Consider the following 22,363-nt stretch of genomic DNA (forward strand, 5'->3'; position numbering starts at 1 on the left):
GGAGCCGTTCGTCAATTCAGAAAGCCTGCAATACGTCCACTACAATTAAACATTTGCACTACATGATGCTGGTATTATTGTGAAGATTAAAAAAAGAGATTTCATTAATTGTAATGGAAAAAGTTTGTTGAACAAAACGCCAATAAACTCATTCTTGTCACGGGACTCGAACTGCGTCAGAAATGCAGTCAATTTATCATTAAAGCAGTTTTTCACGACGAGCGATCACATAGCCACATAATGCGGGAGGGTATTAATGTACAAAACATTCAAAAGTCTTCTTTAATTCATGATGGGAAGGGCTGGGCTCATGCTTGAGCTTCAAGCTGATAGTCAGCTGATATATGTACGACATTTGTATATTTTCTCGTCAAAATGCAGCTGCTCCCACAAATATTACACGATTTAATAGCTAGGCTACTTCATAAATCACCCAGTCTTTTGATGAAGACGGTTGCTATAAAAAAACTTCGCTATTGTCAGTAATTCTAATATTGTGACACTGACATGTCAACTCCAAATATCAATTTCATAACACAAGACGCGTTTTATGATCATTTTTAAACGTTAAATGTATGTAATGCATACTTTTAATCCATTCAATTCAGGAACACTGAATCAACGTCTTAATCGATAGACTGGGTGATTTATGAAGTTGGCGTGTCATACCTATATGGGGGTCGGTGGAGCAGCATATATTTTGATGAGAAAATGACACCTCTGGGCCTGGCCATTGATTCCATTGGGTCGTTTATATCTCACAGATACTGTACGGACAATCTGACCTAATATGGCTCAGTTTTTCTATTTATCTTGCTCTGTCGAGCGGCAAAAGTGATTTTACACAGGCTAAACTAGGTTAACCCCATGCATTTACATTGTGGGGGAATGGACTGTTTTCCCCCACGTCGACTCCACCCCCACGCCATGCCCCCAGCTATGACACAACTCGACCAAGTTTATTGAATAAAATGTGCGCATACAACAGCTTTGTTTATTATGATTGGTGTAATGTAGTTGTTCTAAGCATTATATGTTGAAAGAAATAAAATGTAGTATAAATGAAATTATTATTCTTCCCATGCTTGAGAAGTGCTTCTCAATCAAAAAATGGCACCCTGCAGTTTTCCATCAAAATAAAAGTTGATGGTTTAATGAAGAAATTAAGACACCCATAAATATTAGTATTATAATTTTACATTTGTAATGTAAAATAATTTAAGTATTATATTCATTTTCTTAAATACTCAATTTTACAGTGAAATATAGAAGTATTTCTTGTGTTTTATATTTTTATTTAGTAATAAACAGCACCAGTCAAAAGTTTGGAAACATTACTATTTTTAATGTTTTTGAAATGCGCTCATCAGGGCTGCATTTATTTGATCAAAAATACAGAAAAAAATGTAATATTGTGAAATATTATTACCATTTAAAATAATTGTTTTCTATTTTAATATACTTTAAAATATAATTTATTTCTGTGATGCAAAGCAGAATTTTCAGCATCATTACTCCAGTCTTCAGTGTCACATGATCATTCAGGAATCATTCTGATATGCTGATTTGATACTCTGTGATTTATAAATGCTGTTAAATAAACCGTTGTGCTGCTTAATATTTTTTTTATATGAATCAATATGGCTATAAAATACGACTACTACTACTAATATATTATTATTATTATTATTATTTAGCCATATTAATATATAATCACAAAATATTGGCTAAATTGTTCAGCCCTAAAAAAAAAAGTACAGCAGAATTGTTTTAATCACATTTTAAACTGCAATCACAATTTTTATCAGAACTTATTTTTATAAAACATTTTATAAAATGCCCCCCAAATGGTGCAGCCCTATCTTGGAGTGAACTAATGCTCTCCGAAATGTCTGTCAACAATTTGTGATAGAAAAGCTTAATGTTAACTTTTTTTTCTTTCTTTCTTCTGCTCCTTATAGAAGGAACTCAACCTGCGCTGTGTGACCTGTCAGTATGAATTTTCCACCAGGAACAAACTTTTCGATCACCTGAAGACCACAGGCCACGCCACTGCCCTCTCCTCTAGTAACACTGCCCAAACGTGCAAGAAAAAGAAGGAAACCAGGAAGAACAGATAACTGAGAGGCTCAAGGCCCTCTGACAGTACATCTGTCCATGAAAATCTTGTTTGATGACACGCAGTTGTGCATCCATCAGGGAGTGCGTTTATGGGCCTGCGTGTCTTTTTGTCCCTATGAGAATGAATTTGTGCCCCGTGGGCTGACATTTCTTTTGTAACACACCATATGCCAAAAGATTTCCCTAGAACTGTCATTTTTTCCTACCATAATTGATGCATAATCAGGTGCCTCAGAGCGCTTCTGTAGGCGAAAGAGACTTATATTGCATAGGCCGTGCATATGTCGTTGTTTTTAGGAAGTTGAGAATTACTGTCTTGCTGCTAAGATGGCACGTTTTATGTCACATTTAGTTGCATTTTCATAGTGACCATTCCAAACTGGTAAACTGTAAAAGGCAACGAGAGGAATAAAACTCCACTGGATGTTTTCAACATGGATGTTTTTGACAATATTCCACAGAGCTTGCATTTTATTGGAAATGTTTTGGAAGGTGGAACTTCTGTTTGGAGAAATGCGCTATGAACCGTGAAATCTTAACAATGCTGTTATTATTATTATTACTAATAATATAATAAGACCATTGGGTTCAAGATCGTGAAGAAGGAAAACACTAAACATTCAAATATTGTTTATGTATCACGCGTGTAACGGGTCAGCTGCAATATAAAAAGGCTTAGTGTTATGCAAAACAATACCAATGGATTTCCAGGAAAGGATCTCAAAAAGAACGAGAAAACAAAACAATGGATGCTTGCTTAATAAACAGTTGCTTTCTTTGCAGGACCAAAAATCCTTCTCTTCACATTTTAAGAGACAACAGATTTATTTATGACCTTGCTTGCCTTAATGGTATAGGCAATGAATGTCAGGTTTGAATTGAATCCCCTCAAAACTCTCTTATTTATTTATAACAGTCGTTTTAGACATGACCCTGAAGTTGATGAATATGTAAAAAGCTAAGGACATTTGTAGAAATCTCTAAATCTTATTTAAGTCTACAAATGTGCTTTAGGGCCCTATTTTAACGATCTGAGCGCATGGTCTGAAGCACAGGTGCACTTAGGATGTGTCCGTGCTAGTTTAACGACGTTCGGCGTGCCAGGCGCATGGTCAAAAAGGGTTGTACCTAGACTCTTAATGAGTCATGGGTGTGTTTTGGGCGTAACGTGCAATAAACCAATCAGAGTCTCATCTCCCATTCCCTTTAAAAGCCAGTTGCGCCTGCACCATGGCGGATTCACTATTTACATGGAGGAATTTGCGAGTGGAAAGACTGAACGCTTCTCCAGAGAGGAATCCGTTTATTTTTAATATTTAAAAATGTTTGTGTGCTGCTGTGCGTGTGTGTAATAGCACAAAAACACAAAAAATACTGCGCTATTGACTTTAGACCAGGTTTTTGTTGGTCAATGGCACAGTTTTTTTTAGTTGCCTCAAAATAGCAACGCGCCAACAATGCGCCTGAACACACCTCGTTTTCAGACCAGCACGCCCATGGGCGAACAGATGGCCGTGAGTGCATTTGCTATTTAAACAACGTGGCGCTGGACGTGAAAATGATAAACTAGCAAAAAACACTTGCCTGACATCACATTGCACCAGGTGTATGAGAGGGCCCAGCCATGAAAACGTTTACCTAATTGAAAAGGGTAGTTTGAACCAGATGATAAGTTTGTTTGTTGCCTAAGGGAATCTGTCAAGTTCTATTTTGACTATAACATCTATTGAAAGTCTGGCAAGATGTAGCTGTACCTGTAAAACAACACAAACCTGTTATACCAAGTATATCATAGTGTATTGTTAGAAGATACTGTTGAGATGACAATAGTGTCAAATAAAAAATACAATGAAATCATTTTAATGTACCAACCAGCTAATTCTGTTAAATTACTTGGATACTTTATTAAATGAAGATAAGGTGACTAGAATTATTCATGTTTTTCCTTAAAGCTTTCAGAGTAGAACTGGTCCCAGTTTCTGAAGGATCTGGTCTTAGACGGTCAGTCAGGCCACAGACAGAATAAGTGCTTTAGAAGTACCTTGTGAAAGTGCTATGTTATAGTGTATAGTGTACTCAAATCGGTTACTGAAGAGCTGTTCTTGACGCATACATTAAGGAAAGTGTGAAAAATGTGTTGCCTTTTGGTGGTTTTTAGATCAACTGCCCAGGCCTGTTATGTAATGTGAAATTCTCCAGATAAAAATATGAGCCAATGTGTCTTCATCACGTTCTGCATGTCTTATCTTCTCTCCATGTAGTTGAGCACTGCCTGGTTAAATACAGCGAGGAAGAAGTCTGCGTCGTCTTTAGTTATGCACATAGGAGGCTTGATCCTGAATGTCTGGAAAAAGAACAGGTGAGGGGAGGGGTGACTTTTGAGAAGAAGTAGCTAGCATGTGCAAGACTAAGATTTGAATGTGAGCTTTGAATATATAAAATAAAGCATACATAAATGTTGTCAGATTTAGCCATAAAAGTGCATACTTTTCCCAGATTAACCTAAACGAGTATCTAGTGAAATTTTGAAGTCTCAAATTTTTGTATATAACGTTTGGGGAAAGTAATTACTTTTATTCAGCAAGAAAACATTAAATTGATCAAATGAGACAGTAAAGACATTTCATGTTACAAAAGATTTCAAATAAATGCTTTTCTGTTGAACTTTCTTATCAAAGAATCCTGAAAAAATGTATCACTGTTTCCACAAAAATATGAAGTAGCACAACTGTTTTCAACATTGATAATAATAAGAAATGTTTCTTGTGCCGCAAATCAGCTATTCTGATTCATGATTCTGAAGGATCATGTGACACTGAAGCCTGGAGTCATGATGCTGAAAATTTTCCATTACAAAAATAAATACATTTTAAAATATATAAAAAGATATTTTAAAATATTACAGTTTTTACTGCAGTATTTTGTATAAAATATAATGTAAATAAAAAATATAATAATCTATTATACATTTTTCTTCTATATACATTTAATATTTTATTTTATGAATAAAATGTGTGTGTATATACAGTGGGGAGAACAAGTATTTTATACACTGCCGATTTTGCAGGTTTTCCTACTTACGAAGATTCAAGATTCAAGAGTTTTATTTGTCACATACACAGTTATATACACAATATACAACTGGCAGTGAAATGTAAACAGGTCCGCTCCATGGACAGTGCAAATAACAGTTACAAGAAATTAAAATAGAAATAGAATAAAATTAGAATAAAAAGTATTAACATAAGTAGAATTATAAATAAATCAAGTAAAGATAAAAATAGGAAATAAGATAAAATAAAAATATAAAAAATATGTGGATATGATAAGTGAGAAACTGTAGACTTAAAAATAAGTGGTTAACATAAAATATATATATATGTATATATAAAGAAGTATAATGTGCAAGGTTTATTACAGGTTGTTACGCAGTAACAATAGGAAAGTAAAGTGCAGTGCAATTGCAGTATGTGGATGTTAATGTTAAAAAACCGTATGTTTATGCGTGTGCGGGGTGAAGTGAAGTCACGTGACTGAGTTCAGGAGTCTGATGGCCTGGGGGAAGAAACTCCTCCTGAGTCTTTCAGTCTTTGCCATCAGGCTACGGAAGCGTTTACCAGATGGCAGCAGGGTGAAGTGAGAGTTTGCAGGGTGATTAATGTCTCTGATGATTTTAGTAGCTCTACCTCTGCAGCGTTTGGTGTAGATGTCCTGCAGAGACGGGAGAGCTGAGCCTGAGATGCGCTCGGATAAGCGCACCACTCTTTGCAGGGCTTTGCCATCGTGACTGGTGCTGTTCCCGTACCACGCTGTGATGCACTGAGTCAGGACACTTTCTATCGCCCCTCGATAGAAAGTTTTCAGGATGGCTGGTGAAACCCTGAATTTCCTCAGCTGGCGCAGGTGGTACAGTCTTTGCCTGGCTTTTTTCACCTGTGTCTGGATGTGTGTAGTCCAGGTCAGATCCTCGGAGATGTTCACACCCAGGTATTTGAAGCTGCTCACTCTCTCTACCGGTGTCCCGCTGATCATGAGAGGGGAGTATGACCGATGCTGTCTCTTCCTGAAGTCCACAATCAGTTCTTTGGTCTTGTTAACATTCAGACAGAGACAGTTGTCCTGGCACCATGATGTCAGTTGCTCCACTTCGTCCAAGTATGCCGTCTCATTGTTGTTGGAGATGAGACCCAGGACAACAGTATCATCAGCAAACTTGATGATAGAGGTGGAGCTGTGTGTGGACAAACAGTCATGGGTGTAGAGAGAGTAGAGCAGGGGACTCAGTACACAGCCCTGTGGAGCTCCAACACTCAGGGTGATGGAGGTGGAGGTGAACTGGCCTACTCTCACCGCCTGGGGTCTGCCAGTGAGGAAATCTTCAATCCAGAGGCAGAGAGAAGAATTCAGGCCTAGATCCAGGAGTTTGTGTGTTAGCTTAATGGGAACTATGGTGTTAAAGGCTGAGCTATAGTCAATAAATAGCAGCCTGACATAGTTCCCACTTTTGCTGTCGATGTGAGTGAGGCAGGAGTGAAGGACGTGAGAAATGGCATCTTCAGTCGATCTATTGGGACGATAGGCAAACTGAAGAGGGTCCAAAGTGTCAGGAATGGAGGAGCAAATGTTGTTTTTAATGAGTCTCTCAAAGACCTTCATGACTAAAGATGTGAGAGCCACTGGACGATAGTCATTTAGGCAAGAGGGTTTACTGATCTTAGGTACAGGGATGATGGAGGATCGTTTGAAGGAGGTGGGGACAACAGATGTAGCAAGGGACTCGTTAAATATGGATGTAAAGAGCCCTGCGAGCTGATCAGCACAGGACCGCAGAACACGACCTGAAATACCATCCGGCCCAGCAGCTTTCCTGACATCCACACGTTTGAGTGCCCTCCGAACCTCGTCCTCCGAGACAGAGATCACGTGACCGTTGCTGCTCTGAGGGACTCTCTCTGACGCGTCACTCGCCGGAGTCGCGCTGCCGCGATTACCATCAAAGCGAGCGTAGAAAGAGTTTAACTCGTTCACCAGTAACGGATCAGCTCTCACCTCTGCAGAGGATTTAGTTCCAAAAGCACAGATGGTCCTCAGTCCCTGCCACATCCGCCGGGAGTCGTTGAGTTGGAAATGAGATTCCACTCGGTCTTTATAGCGGAGTTTTGCAGCTTTAACGGCGCGCCGGAGGGCGTAACATGAAGCTTTGTACTCCCTCATATCCCCCGTTAGGAGACCGGCATTGTAAGCGGTGGTGCGCGAGTTTACTGCAGTGCGAATTGAACTGTCCACCCACGGTTTCTGATTAGGGAAGGACGTTATAGTTAATGTTTGTGTGGCTTGCTCTGTCAGTGTGTTAATAAAGCAGAGCGCCACTTCTGTGAACTCGCTGACGTCTTCAGAACTCGCGCGGAACATGTCCCAGTCGACGTCATCGAGAGCTGCCTGTAGCGTGATCTCTGAATGGGATGACCAGCGTTTGACTTCCCTCCTCACCGGGGGCTCTTGAACGAGCCTTTGTTTATATTCCGGTGTGAGGAAAATGGCGGCATGGTCCGATTTGCCAAAAGCTGGCTGTGAACGAGCTTTGTAGGCGTTCTTAAACGGAGAGTAGCAATGATCCAGTGTGTTTGCTCCTCGTGTGGGACAGGAGACATGCTGGTGAAAGTTTGGCAATACTTTCTTTAGGTTAGCTTTGTGCGCCATCTTGTGAGTTCCGAAGCATGTAGAGGTCTGTAATTTTTATCATAGGTACACTTCAACTGTGAGAGACGGAATCTTAAATCCAGAAAATCACATTGTATGATTTTTAAATAATTAATTAGCATTTTATTGCATGACATAAGTATTTGATCACCTACCAACCAGTAAGAATTCCGGCTCTCACAGACCTGTTAGTTTTTCTTTAAGAAGCCCTCCTGTTCTCCACTCATTACCTGTATTAACTGCACCTGTTTGAACTCGTTACCTGTATAAAAGACACCTGTCCACACATAAACAGACTCCAACCTCTCCACAATGGCCAAGACCAGAGAGCTGTGTAAGGACATCAGGGATAAAACTGTAGACCTGCACAAGGCTGGGATGGGCTACAGGACAATAGGCAAGGAGCTTCGTGAGAAGGCAACAACTCTTGGAGCAATTATTAGAAAATGGAAGAAGTTCAAGATGACGGTCAATCTCCCTCGGTCTGGGGCACCATGTAAGATCTCACCTCGTGAGGTATTAATGATCACAAGGAAGGTGAGGGATCAGCCCAGAACTACACGGTAGGTCCTGGTCTATGACCTGAAGAGAGCTGGGACCACAGTCTCAAAGAAAACAATCAGTAACACACTACGCCGTCATGGATTAAAATCCTGCAGCGTACGCAAGGTCCCCCTGCTCAAGCCAGCGCATGTCCAGACCCGTCTGAAGTTTGCCAATGACCATCTGGATGATCCAGAGGAGGAATGGGAGAAGGTCATGTGGTCTGATGAGACAAAAATAGAGCTTTTTGGTCTAAACTCCACTCGCCGTGTTTGGAGGAAGAAGAAGGATGAGTACAACCCCAAGAACACCATCCCAACCGTGAAGCATGGAGGTGGAAACATCACTCTTTGGGGATGCTTTTCTGCAAAGGGGACAGGACGACAGCACCATATTGAGGGGAGGATGGATGGGGCCATGTATCGCGAGATCTTGGCCAACAACCTCCTTCCCTCAGTAAGAGCATTGAAGATGGGTCGTGGCTGGGTCATCCAGCATGACAACGACCCGAAACACAGCCAGGGCATATAAGGAGTGGCTCCGTAAGAAGCATCTCAAGGTCCTGGAGTGGCCTAGCCAGTCTCCAGACCTGAACCCAATAGAAAATCTTTGGAGGGAGCTGAAAGTCCGTATTGCCCAGCGACAGCCCCGAAACCTGAAGGATCTGGAGAAGGTCTGTATGGAGGAGTGGGCCAAAATCCCTGCTGCAGTGTGTGCAAACCTGGTCAAGAACTACAGGAAACATATGATCTCTGTAATTGCAAACAAAGGTTTCTGTGCCAAATATTACGTTCTGCTTTTCTGCAAATACTTATGTCATGCAATAAAATGCAAATTAATTACTTAAAAATCATACAATGTGATTTTCTGGATTTTTGTTTCAGATTCCGTCTCTCACAGTTGAAGTGTACCTATGATAAAAAAATTACAGACCTCTACATGCTTTGTAAGTAGGAAAACATGCAAAATCAGCAGTGTATAAAATACTTGTTCTTCACACTGTGTATGTTTTTACTGTAGTTTTTTAACATATGCGGTTTAAAAAATATCCAAATGCTTACTGTGACTAATTCTATAAGTTCAGACAAGCAGGATTCCTGAGGCATTGAGCAACCATGCCACTACAGGACCGAAGTTAATCCCTGGAATACCTTTCCCATTGCACAACACCCCCCCCACACACACCTCATGCATTCATGTTCCACCTCCGCAAGAATACCTTTACATATAGACCTTGTCACTTGGCCTACCTGTCCGTACAGTCCCCCTTTTCCGATCAGCACGCCCATGTCTTTAGTGTCCTCAAATATCTCAGCCATGGCCTCTCGAGGGAGCGGGTCTCTGGTGGCCTAGACATGTGTTTGAGAGAGATGTCAAAGTGGGTTTAAAGAGCGTGATTTCAGGTATACTTTTTTTTGGTTAGAAAATGTAATGGAATAGTTTTCACAAAAATGAAACTTCGGTCACTTACTCACCCTCATGTCATTCCAAACATAAATTAATATCTTTTTTTGCACTTAAATGAGATGTTCTCCTTTATAATTAATGTTTTTTTTTTACATATACACACACAAAATATGCTGTATAAAGTATACACTGCCCGGCCACAAAAAAAAAGTTCCTGTTTGGATTTTAATAGGCAAATGCTTAAGAGTCAATGATTTGATCATCATTGCAGTTATGTTTCTAGCATGTTCCTTGTTCTTCCTACCCTAATTGATGGAGTGTGTGGCTTTTCATTTCTTAAACAACCATGTAGGAACACACATCATGGCCATATTCCAGGATGACAATGTAAAGATTCATCAGGCTCAGATTGTGAAAGAATGGTTGGGAGGGAGCATGAAGAATCATTTTCACACGTGAATCGGCACCTTAAATTCATTGAAAGTCTTTGGGATGTGCTGGAGGAGACTTTACAGAGTACTGGACTCTAGCATTGTCCAAAAATTGATGTGTCTCTTGATGGAAATAAATGTTATGATGTTATTTCCACCAAGAGGTGCATACATTTTTGGTCAAGATCTTGTTGGTCGAAACTTTGCAATAAATTGGAGCAGTTATATCAGTGCGGACATCACATTTGTTTTTTGCTTCTTATTATTATATTCCCATAATATGCATGCTTCTAAGCAACTAGTTCATAGTGAGAATTGGACCCAAAAGTCTCCATTCACTTTCATTAAATGGAAAACAGCAGCTTTGACTTTCATCTCCTTTCATGTTTAATGAAAGAAAGTCATGAAAAACATGAAAGTGAGTAAATAATGTTCTTTTTTTAAAAGTACTTGTTCCACTCTGTGAACACTGAAATCTGATCATATGTCACTAAAGTGTCCTTTGTGTGTATTATCTTTCTAGACGCATCCTCAAACAGTTTCCAGTAAATAACAGTAGGTAAGTGAGGTTCACTGGGTGTTTTTAACTCGCGGAGTGCATTTCTGGGAACGTTCAAACGCGCTGTCTCATTGCTATCTGCTCTAGTTAATGACTAACAAGCTTTGTAGCTCATTCCCCGTGAGGAAAATTACTTGCACTCACAACAAACACTCTGAATCATTAACTCTTCCATCTGGAGCTAAAGTAACTCCTACATTTGACTCTTCTCATACCTCAAGGTCAAGAAACCATGATTGCTCTGCAAATAAAGTTTAATGAAGTGCATGCACAATCACGAAGCTTAAGGATTTTCACATTGATTTCTGAAGCGAGCAAAAGCCTGAGGTGTCATTGGGATTAATATTCACACAACAATAGGGTTTAAGACATTTAAAGCTGAAGTGCATCTTTCTTTTTTTTCCCATGTATTTTATTTTTATGCTGAGGCTATTGCAGCTGCATTTGTTTCTGCATGGATTTTATTCTGAGCTCTTTTTAGAAAAAAAGATGCAGTAGTTTGTGCTTAATGCACTCATACCTGAGAGGTAAAAGTGAGGTTACAGCATCAGATGAGAGGCAGTTTCCATCATTAAAGCTGTACACAGTGGGACATGTGCACTGACAGATGTCTTTGTGTATTCAAGGCATTAGTTCAGGTGGAACGAAATGTCGTTACTCAGAGATACAAGATCCTTCAGCTGACAAATATGTACACCATGTTATTTTTGTCAGCTGGAGAGTTTTTACTTGCGTATACTTGCCGACATTGGGCAGAAATGTAAGCTAGTTTATACAGCAAATACATGTTTAGACTCACTTCATTGAATGCTTTTTAAGATGGGGTAAGATATGACATCGTATCTAGATATTAATACATAATTTGTATTCTATCCCAATCATTTACAGCAGGTCATCATACATAACATTGTAGATCATGACTATTGATCCTATACTGTGAAGCAGACATTAAATGCATGTAACTTTCATTCATTCACCTTGTCTTTGACCATCTCCACCCCGATTAGAAGACCTTTTCCCCTCACGTCACCGATGATCTCGTACGTGTCCCGGAATTTGGCCAGTTCGGTCAGTAGGTATGTCCCCACGTCAGCACTGTTCTCCTGCATCTTGTCGTCTTTTATTGTCTGAGAGCAATATACAGCATTCAATTTCAAGTATTTATTAGCTAGTATGAATCATTTGATGTCTATTTATCTCACTCACAATGACATTTTACAGGATGTATTCACTATTGCTGATATCAGATATTTTATGTATATTATTGCAGTAGTTTATCATCAGTGCTAGATTACTTTACAAATTGTTGTCTGTTACTGATTACAAATTACATGACACAAACTGTAGGTAGTCACGTAATTATTCGATTACACATTTTAGGTAATGTATTCTGACTACTTTTTTTCATTACTTTTAGATTGCTTTGACCTAACTCATTTATCACATTATATTGCCAAAAGTATTGGGACACCCCCCCCACATCACTGAATTCAGGTGTTCCAATCACTTCCATGGCCACATGTGTATAAAATCAAGCACCTAGGCATGCAGACGCTTCTACAAACATTTGTGAAAGAATGGGTCGCTCTCAGGAGCTCAGTGAATTCAATAATTCAATAAGTCCATTCGTGAAATTTCCTCACTACTAAATATTCCACGCTCAACTGTTAGTGGTATTATAACAAAGTGGAAGCAATTGGGAACAACAGCAACTCAGCCACGAAGTGGTAGGCCACGTAAAATCACAGAGCAGGGTCAGCGCATGCTGAGGCGCACAGTGCGCAGAACTTTGTTGCAGAGTCAATAGCTACAGACCTTCAAACTTCGTGTGGCCTTCAGATTAGCTCAAGAACAGTGAGTAGAGAGCTTCATGGAATGGGTTTCCATCCATGGCCGAGCTGCTGTATCCAAGCCTTACATCACCAAGTGCAATGCAAAGCGTGGGATGCAGTGGTGTAAAGCACACCACCACTGGACTCTAGAGCAGCGGAGACGTGTTCTCTGGAGTGACGAAACACGCTTCTCTGTCTGGCAATCCGATGAACGAGTCTGGGTTTGGCATACATTTTGTGGAGGGGGGATTATGGTGTGGGGTTGTTTTTCAGAGGTTGGGCTTGGCCCCTTAATGCTTCAGCATACCAAGACATTTTGGACAATTTCATGCTCCCAACTTTGTGGGAACAGTTTGGGGATGGCCTTCCCAGAAGATTTGAAGCTCTTATAGCTGCAAAGGGTGGGCCAACTCCTTAATAAAGCCTGGGGATTAAGAATGGAATGTCATTACAGTTCATGTGCATGTATAGGCAGGCGTCCCAAAACTTTTGGCAATATAGTGTAGATAGAAATGTAGAGCTTCACCGAGTTTATACTGTAACGTTTTACATCGCAAGCTTTGTCTCCTTCAAAGTGAAATGTTTTCTGTCAATCCAGTGTTAACCTAAATAGTGGCCAGTGTATGCAATTCCAAAACTGGAAGAGTGTCTCTATCTATAAACTTTAAGTATGCGGTAGGCTTTTTTAAAGCAGCACTAGGTAGGTTTTGCTCTCGGGTCCCCCTACAGTTGTGAAACAGTATTGTCCTCTACTACTGTCGTAAACTCTTGTCATCCTACATCAGGGGATGCGCACGTGCATTTGTTGACATGACAACCATGATAGCCCTGAACACTGCAGGAGGAGTTCACATGCAGGTGTTCTGCTTGCGTCGCGTGTGAAATGTCTTCATCCCAGGTACAGTGGCATATGTTTCAGCATGTCATATGAATATAATTTCATGGGTTTTATTTTTTTCAAACGCCAAATGATCGCGATGCTCACGTTTACAAGTCAGCGTCATTATAGTAGCCTAGTCTATTGGTTACCGTTTTACAGAATATATATGATACTTCAATTCAATGTTTGAGTGGTAGGTAATAACCATATATCGTCAATATTATAATATCAAGCTACCATCCATAGATGAATCTGCAAATTTGAAAAATCGATTTGCATTATAGCTTGAGGCAAGACAAATAAACAAATATCACAGACATGTTAGGTATCCTAAAATGTGATTTTGTACGTCTTATGTATTTACTTGCAAGAATGTAGCCCCTCCTCCTTCAGCTCACGCCAACGAGCAAACGCTGGCCCAATGTTGATCCTCGTCCTGCCTTTAATACGATCACTTTCTCGTTTCCTCTTTTTGCTTTCCTCCGACAAAACCTTTGCTTTCTTATTTTTCTGTGCTGCTTCGGCCATGGCTATAACATCCGGCAAACAAACGATAGTTGGGCTCGCACGTCCAAAATTTAAGGAAGCGGGGGTGGTGGTGGAAGTGACGTATATGCCGTAAAGCAGTCGAATTTTGTAGTTCTTTTTGTTCTCGGGTTACTACCCGAAACCCGAAGTTTAAAAGTACGATTAAAAACGATACAGACCCCGTCAGGCTATGGCAGACGTGTCATTCAACCTATTGTAAGTCGATGTATCATCACAAGAGTCTTGAAAATATATTATGAAGGTTGAAAAGTTACCTAGTGCTGCTTTAAAGAAATAAAAAATGGTAACACTTTAGTGTGGGAAACATTCACTATTAAATATGACTTTTACCCTGAATAAAATCCAAATTTACTGCTTATTAATAGTTAATAAGGTAGTTTTTGTAGCGTTTAAATTTAGGTATTTGGTAGGATGTAGAATAAGGTCATGCAGAATAAGGCATTAATCAATAAATTTGTCTGATTGATATGTAATTGTAATCAATAAAAACGATAACTAATCTCATTATGAGCATTTTAAAATATAATATATAAACTAATTGCAAGTACTTCATTTTTGGAACCTGACTATGTAATCCAGATTACATATAATCAGTTACTACCCAGCACTGTTTAGTATTATCTCACTCACAACTATGTACTGTGTATACCATAAAACCTTTTTGTAGGCTACTAGTTTATCATTTATCACACTCAAAATGACATTTTATGTATTTACTATTGCTGATACCAGTATATAACTTCACACCACTGAAAAGTCAAATGATCTGTACTCACGTCTAGCACTGATGAGGCGACTGCACAAGCTAATGGGTTTCCTCCGAATGTGTTGAAATGAACTCCCTTCGCAAATGACCTGGCAATTTCTGCAAAATACACAAATCACATGACATCAATGCTGAAAACAACAACCGATGCGTAACACTCACAACAAGATGCTTTTAGTTGAGGTTTTATTATTTTATTGGCAGAAATTTAGGCATATGCGCTCAGACTTTTCAGGCTGGATGTGACTTAACACACTTTTCATTTCTCTCTCTCTCTCGCTCAGCTTCTCACATGATGAAGAGTGAACAATGAGAGCCAGAGGACCAATTAGAGTGAGTGAAAAAATAGGAAAGTGAGTAGTGGCACTCCAGCGGCTTTCAAAGTTCAAGTATGTGGGACTAATGGGGAATTTGAACTTATTATTTGATCCACATGTGTGAATGTGGCCCTGTGCTACAACATTAGGAGCGCTATCTCAGACTCAGACCTAATTAACAGTTACTATGTGACAGCGTTCTCATTTAAACAAACTCAAAACTTCAAGAAGAGTCTTGAAGGGACAGTCTTCCCACAAATTAAAATTCTGTCATCATTTACATTCTAAAACCTCTATGACTTTCTTTCGTCTGTGGAACACAAAAGAAGATTTTTGGACCATACAATGGAAATCAATTGGAACCGAAGCTGTTTGCTGATCAACATTCCTCAAATTACAATTTTAGTCATTTTAGTCACATCAACTTCTAAGGTGCTTTGCAATGGCAAAATGATGATATTGCAAGGATAACCCTTTGCCAGGTTTAAAATTATAGAATTTCAGTTAACAACTAAATCCTTAAAGGAATGTAATGGGTTAAATACAAATGGTGCTCTATCCACAGCATCTGGAAGAATTGCACACTATTAAAAAGTTTAAAATAATTTAATAATAATTTATTTCTGTTTTATTTTTATTCATTTTAGTACATCAACTTATTTTCAGTTAGATGCCAAGGCAACATTTTTTTAAAGTATGTTTTTGTCTGATATGTATATTTTATTTAATTACAGCTTTATTTCAATTAACATATTTTTAGTGGTTTTATGCCATGAAGGTACCAAATGGAACATCAACAGGGTTTGATTGAAGTTTGTGTATGAGGACATAGGTCAAACACTGAGTTTAAGAACTACTGTGTAAAACCTTTGTCAAACTTTCCAGCTGCATTTGACCGCAGAGCTTTTCGATATGAAATACTCAACCAGAGCTTTTCAAAGTCACAAAGCTTTGAGGTGAACACAGTGTTAAGCCTATTCATGCAATATTTAATATATCATTTGTGGTTCATTTTGGTGTAAGAATATTTTAATTAACTTCCAGGCTGGAACTCGGATTCAAGCTCTCCACTGGATTCATAGCCCTGCTTCCTGTTTGAGTTCTCTTCCTGCATAGTCCATCATTAAACTTGGAAGAATAAGACTCCGTGTGTGCGCCCCATTTACAACACCTCCACGTCCAAATGCAGTTAATTTAGTCAACGAACACAAGCTTCCTAAAACGGAGTACGTTTTACAAAGCATGACAGCTTGAATTAGAAAATCACACCAGTTCATCAGAATTGAATAGTAGTAGGCACTAGCCTAACCTGCTGTGGTGACTACAGCCCCCATCGGAAAGCCGTTTGCAATGCCCTTTGCCATGGTAACCATGTCAGGAATTACATTATGTCCTTGAAAACCCCAAAAGTGGCTCCCTGTGCGGCCAAAACCAGTCTGGACCTAAAAGAACCAAAAGTATTAATAAATAAGAACTTGTATCACACTGTAAAAAGATCTACAAAGTACAGCGATTATTGGAGTATGTTTTACAAGAAAATACTTAAATTTAATTTTTAATTCAATGTGTTACTTGCCATTTCTTTGTAATTATCTGTGAAATTTACTAGCAATTTACAGTGAAAATTGTTTCAAAGTAAATCCAATTTTTTTTAAGTGCAGCAATCAAGCAATTATTTACATATTACTGAAGTAAAACAACGAAAAAACGAATTACATTTTGGAAAAAAATTTTTTTTAAATAAATAATTAATCCTTAATTAATTACCTCCGTTTTTTTGCATTGGACATACAGTTCTTCTGTTGAAATGGAGTGTTTGGTAATTGCATAGTGACAAAAATTAGCATAGTGCTTATTATGTGTGAATACCTGGACAACTTTTGTCCAATTGTGCGATATACAACAAAGTGCTATGATTCCTGTTTCGTGTTCCCCTGTTTTGTGTCTTAGGACTCTTATTTTGATATGTAGTTCCTGTTCCCATGGTTTCTGTGTTTTACTGCGTGTTTGCCTTGTTTCCTAGTCAGCTAGATGTAAGCAAATGGTGTACTGTACAGGGCTTATGCTCATTTATAATAATTTCTATCACCAAATGTGCTTACTCCTTGCTTATTTGAGGAAAACGGAGGAGGAAAACGACGCATACGGCAAGAGAAGCTGTTATACCTTTTATTTTATGTTATTTGTATATTTGTTTCATAAATACCGCATCCGTAGGGGCTGCCATTGTTGTTTCGCGGGCTATGTGACGTCAGAGCTCGTAACTGGGAGTACATCGATCTAGTACGAGTTCACGGGTGGGAAGTCACGGGTTTGACTGCCGTTCCAGTGCACTTTCACGTGTAGAAGGTTGGAAAAACACGGGTTGCCTGGACCGCAGCATTACTCTCATTAATCTCCATAACTATTAATTACTTTCACCTGTTCCTTGTCCCTGCCCTTGTGTGTATTTATGCTGCCTTCACGTGCTATCGGAAATTTCCTATACTACTCTACACTTCTGAAGTCATGATTACGAGCTTATCGCATTCAAGTGCTTTGTTGTTGGAAAGAACAGGAACCATGAACACCAGGTTTATTCTTGCCTATTAATTGGGAAAATCGTATTACAGCCAAAATTATATTTAGCGTCATAACCAGGGCTTAAAAACGGAAAAAAATATCAATCGGTTCACTCCGAGCAGAATCGATATAGCGTTTCCGTTTTTGCATTCCTCAATAAACATTACTGTTCCGATAACGGTTTGATATGAAAAAATACCGGTTAATAACTTGATCCGTCAACGTCACATGCTGTTCATGATTGGTCACTGCCAAATTAAAATATTAAAGAGAACGATAAAATAACGTTATTAACCGGTTAATTGTCATTTCAAATTAACGTTTCTGTTCAGAACGATTCAAATTGATTTTGATTTCGTTTCAGTTTTTGTTCCTCTTAAAATTTTGTTCATTTCCGGTTTTCGTTTTCGTTCCTTGAACCGGTTCAGAGCCCTGGTCATAACACAATCTGAGTTATATAAAAAAAATGTCCTGTCTCTTCCAAGCTTTATAATGACAGTGAATGGTAGTTTCTGTCTGTGTCTGTTTTGGAAGTCCATAAAAGCTGTCCGTCATAAAAGAAATCCACACGGCCATTCACTGCCATTATAAAGCTTGGATTAGCCAGGACTTTTTTAATATAACTCCGATTGTATTCGTCTGAAAGAAGAATGTCATATACACCTCGGACGACTTGAGGGTGAGTAAATCATGGGCTAATGTTCATTTTTGGGTGAACTATCCCTTTAAACATTCACCACGCTATATACAGTTAGCTTGCTGACAATTATTTTGCTGTGTATAGTATAATACATACAATACACTTATTTATATATGTAAATATGCACTGCTTTAACAACAAGACAAGGCAATGTAGCAGTTGCGGAAAAATTAGTAAAGATCCCAGTCACAGCAGCAATTGGTGCTCTCCTACGCCATGTTTAAAGTTTGTGGCCTGCTCATCTCAGGAACTTTTTTTTTTTTTAACTAGGTTGCTCGATTTACGATAATTCCGATAGCATGTGAAGGCCCCAGTGTTTCCAATGTTCTTCGCCTGGTGTTGTCCAGGAACTACACATCAAAATATAAAACCTAAGACACAAAACAGGGAAAGGGGTATTGTAACAAAGCCTGCATACTGCGTACTGTCAACAACAGTTTCTAGTCTTTGCAAAATAATCCAATTTATTTCTGCGATGACAACTGGACAACACTCGCGCATAATTAGGTTATGTACTGTCTGAAATGTTTTTAAATGTATTGGTTGCTGTCATACTATTTCATTTACTATTGCAGCACATTTTGCATTTTAATTCAGTGAGAAACGTCCAATTATTGTCTAAAAAGTTATTTTGAATTTCATTTTGTATAAAAAAAATAAATAAAAAAAAACAGTCTGGGGTCATTGGTTCATTTACCTGCAATTGAGGGGCGGAGTTAAAGGGATAGTTCACCCAAAAACGAAAATTTGATGTTTTTCTGCTTACTCCCAAGGCATCCAAGATGTAGGTGTCTTTGTTTCTTCAGTAGAACACAAATGAAGATTTTTAACTCCAACCGTTGCCGTTTGTCAGTCGTATAATGCATGTGAATGGGGTCCAATTCTATTAGAGTAAAAAAAACATGCACAGACAACTTCAAATTAAACCCTGCGGCTCGTGGCGACACATTGATGTCTTAAGACACGAAACGATCGGTTTCTGCGAGAAACCGAGCAGTATTTATGCTATTATTTCACCTATTATCAGACGAATGTCATCAGCTCTCCAGACCTCCATAACTTCCTGCGAATAAGGTCAAAATACCGGCGCGGTCATATATATATATATATATATATATATATATATATATATATATATATATATATATATATATATATATATATATATTATATATATATATATATACACACACACACACACACACATACATGGATGCCTCATTAGTACCTGCGCGGATCGGCCGAATGAGGAATCTATGTATACATTTCTCACAGAAACTGATCGTTTCATGTCTTAAGACATCAATGTGTAGTCACGAGCCGCAGGGTTTAATTTGAAGTTGCATGTGTATAATAGAATTGGACCCCATTCACATGCATTATACGACTGACAGACAGCAACGGTTGGAATTAAAAATCTTAATTTGTGTTCTCCTGAAGAAACAAAGACACCCACATCTTACACCTACACCTACATCTTGGTTGTAAAAAGACATACACCTTTTCTGCTTACCCTGGGGGTAAGCAGAAAAACGTCAAATTTTCGTTTTTGCCTAATCTTTTATGATTACTGTGAATTCAGACATACTTCTATTGTCACATGCTGTTTTTGGCCTACTATATAGTAGGGAAGTATGTGATTTCGAATGCAGCCTAGGGTTTGTTTCTGAAAAATATGGGAAATGTGAGTGATAATTCTGAGCCATCTAAAATATCTGAAGCACCAACCATGTGCTTTTGGCTTCCCTGATGTATAGAATTAGACTCGTTTATCACGCCTCTTGTGCAGTAGAAAATACCTAGCAGACTCCCCTGACCAATGTTTAATCTTAAATTGAGCTTGGTCTGGTGATAGCCAGACAAGTATAGAATGGGATTTACTAGCAAATTCTATAGACCTCATCCGCTATAAAGATTCCTCCTTTCTCCCGAACAAGCTGGCATGTGTCTTTCAGGTAGTTTTTCGGAAACTGAACAGCCCCACCGACGCCCTGCAGAAAGATACAAATCATAATCATGATATAACTTGTCACATGTTAATATTTGACAAACTATGCAATATATGCAATAAAATATAAAAATGCAGACTGAACGTAAAGTATCGCCAGACTTCCATGGATGCTGCTGGCCTGTTTTTTTAATTACACTTCAATGAAAATGAAAGCAATTACTGATCAGAATCATTTTATATCATTGTAAACATAGAATGCAATTTCCCATTAACTGGACTGTGCTACAGTAAACCATATAGCGCAAAATACTCACATCCTGCTTTGAAAATGCATGTTATTTTCACGGATGTAGTGTGTACTAACTTATTACATCTATTAGCAAAGTGCTGGGTAATGGATGTGGTCTTATTTGTCAGCGTTTGTTTCTATGACAACTAAAATGCCGCTATTATCATGGTGAAAAGACGCCGATTACTCAACACTTGCAACTGGACAAGAACTGTGTTTGTTGAAGTATAGTATATGAACTACAGCAGACGCAGTCCTGATCTTTTTTTCATAGCATGTATGTGTATATAATGACATTTACACAAACAAAGATTCGGTGTAAGGTATGGTGTAATAAAACCTGGATGGGTTCCGCAATGAAGGCAGCAATACGATTGGGAACAGTTGTAGCAAGCATCTCTTTGAGCTGACTGATGTACATATCATTGGCCTGACAGTGACCTGAGAACAGACAGAAACAGAGGTTAACATCGATGATGCTTGAAATTTGTGCTAACAATTGACTAAGAACTAGATTTTAAGAAAATGAGAGTGGTGCAAAACTTGCTGCCACAGTGCTAGGGCCTTGTGGGTGGTTGCCAGGGTGTTGCAAATATGAGTGGTTTTAAGCACATTGCTTCAAGAGTTAACAAGCTCTGCTCATATGTTGTTGTTTTATTTTTAAACACAAAGCTGCTGGTTGGGAAATTTCCTAAATGATTGCTTTTAATGTTTGACCTGATGAGACAATCATACCTTGTGCTTTAAACACATCTTTCTTAGCTATTTAACAGAAAATCGCTAAGTAATTTTATATAAAATTTTGAAGATGTTTTTTTCTTCTTAAGGTGTGCGTGTGTATATTATGTGTATATATATATAGCTTAAAAAAATTAAAGACTTTGGGTTATAGTTAGGCTATAGAATTTATAATATTGTATTAGCTTTATATAAAAACAGAACAGTAGAATGATATCAATGATATATCCCATTATGCCTATGTTTGTGTGTGTGTTTATACCTGGGGAGCAGCTGCATTCTCGGATGGTTTGAACTGGAGAGTCTCTGCAGTGGCTTCCTCCCCAGAGGCCCCTGAACACATCCGGACACATGGTCTACAATGAACACAACCCACATAGGAATAAAACTCTCAAAAAATGTATCTTTTTAAAATATGTCATTGCAAGTTGCTTTCATTTAAAACGGCTCAAACGTGCATTATAGTCTGGCGCTAGACTTAACACTTCTTTGTAAAACCAGGGAAACATTTTCGAATCAAAATGCACTATATTCTCAGTATTTTGGGTTGTTTTCCATTTACTTGAGAATCAGACTTATTCTATTTTTCCGGTTTAAATTAAATCATAAACCTCACTAAATGTTATGCTTAAACCAAAAAAAGTAAGAAAAATAAACTTAATTCAAGAAAAAAATTATATTAATTTATCTTGCACAGGTTTGCTTCAAGAAAGTAGATTTGTAGATATTTTGAATCTTTTTATTTTTAATACTGACTAAAAAATGTTGGGGATTATTTTCTTTGTTTTTGTTTTTGTTTTTTTTGCAATGGCACTTAAATCATTAAATAAAAGTCTGAAATAAAATTTTGTGTGATTTCAGATATTTATGGAAGTTTGTTTTTCTGCCAAAGAATAAAAAATACAAAAGTTAACTGCAACTTTTTATATCACAATTCTGACTTTTTTCATGCAATTGAAATTGAACATCTAGCAATTCTGACTTTTCTTTTTCAGAACTGTGATATAAACGCGCAAAA

At 38.3% G+C, this 22,363-nt stretch overlaps 2 protein-coding genes across 2 annotated transcripts in view; one reads left to right on the top strand and one right to left on the bottom strand.

Moving 5' to 3' along the window:
- The window catches only part of dnajc21 (DnaJ heat shock protein family (Hsp40) member C21), a 20,907-nt gene extending 16,112 nt beyond the window's left edge, over nucleotides 1–4,795 (top strand). Inside the window, exon 12 of the mRNA XM_079835712.1 lies at nucleotides 1,962–4,795. Within this exon, the coding sequence (XP_079691838.1) occupies nucleotides 1,962–2,120 (159 nt within the window). The 3' untranslated portion in view covers nucleotides 2,121–4,795. The remainder of the gene's footprint in view (nucleotides 1–1,961) is intronic.
- agxt2 (alanine--glyoxylate aminotransferase 2) overlaps nucleotides 2,569–22,363 on the bottom strand; it is a 26,922-nt gene continuing 7,127 nt past the window's right edge. The window contains exons 7-14 of the mRNA XM_079835713.1: nucleotides 21,608–21,701; nucleotides 20,948–21,048; nucleotides 20,266–20,358; nucleotides 16,415–16,547; nucleotides 14,799–14,887; nucleotides 11,739–11,888; nucleotides 9,615–9,713; nucleotides 2,569–4,465 (exon numbers count right to left, since the gene is read on the bottom strand). Coding sequence (XP_079691839.1) covers nucleotides 4,364–4,465; nucleotides 9,615–9,713; nucleotides 11,739–11,888; nucleotides 14,799–14,887; nucleotides 16,415–16,547; nucleotides 20,266–20,358; nucleotides 20,948–21,048; nucleotides 21,608–21,701 — 861 coding nt within the window. The 3' untranslated portion in view covers nucleotides 2,569–4,363. The remainder of the gene's footprint in view (nucleotides 4,466–9,614; nucleotides 9,714–11,738; nucleotides 11,889–14,798; nucleotides 14,888–16,414; nucleotides 16,548–20,265; nucleotides 20,359–20,947; nucleotides 21,049–21,607; nucleotides 21,702–22,363) is intronic.

Source organism: Gobio gobio, assembly GCF_949357685.1.
Source record: "Gobio gobio genome assembly, chromosome: 14".
NCBI classification, from domain to species: Eukaryota; Metazoa; Chordata; class Actinopteri; order Cypriniformes; family Gobionidae; genus Gobio; species Gobio gobio.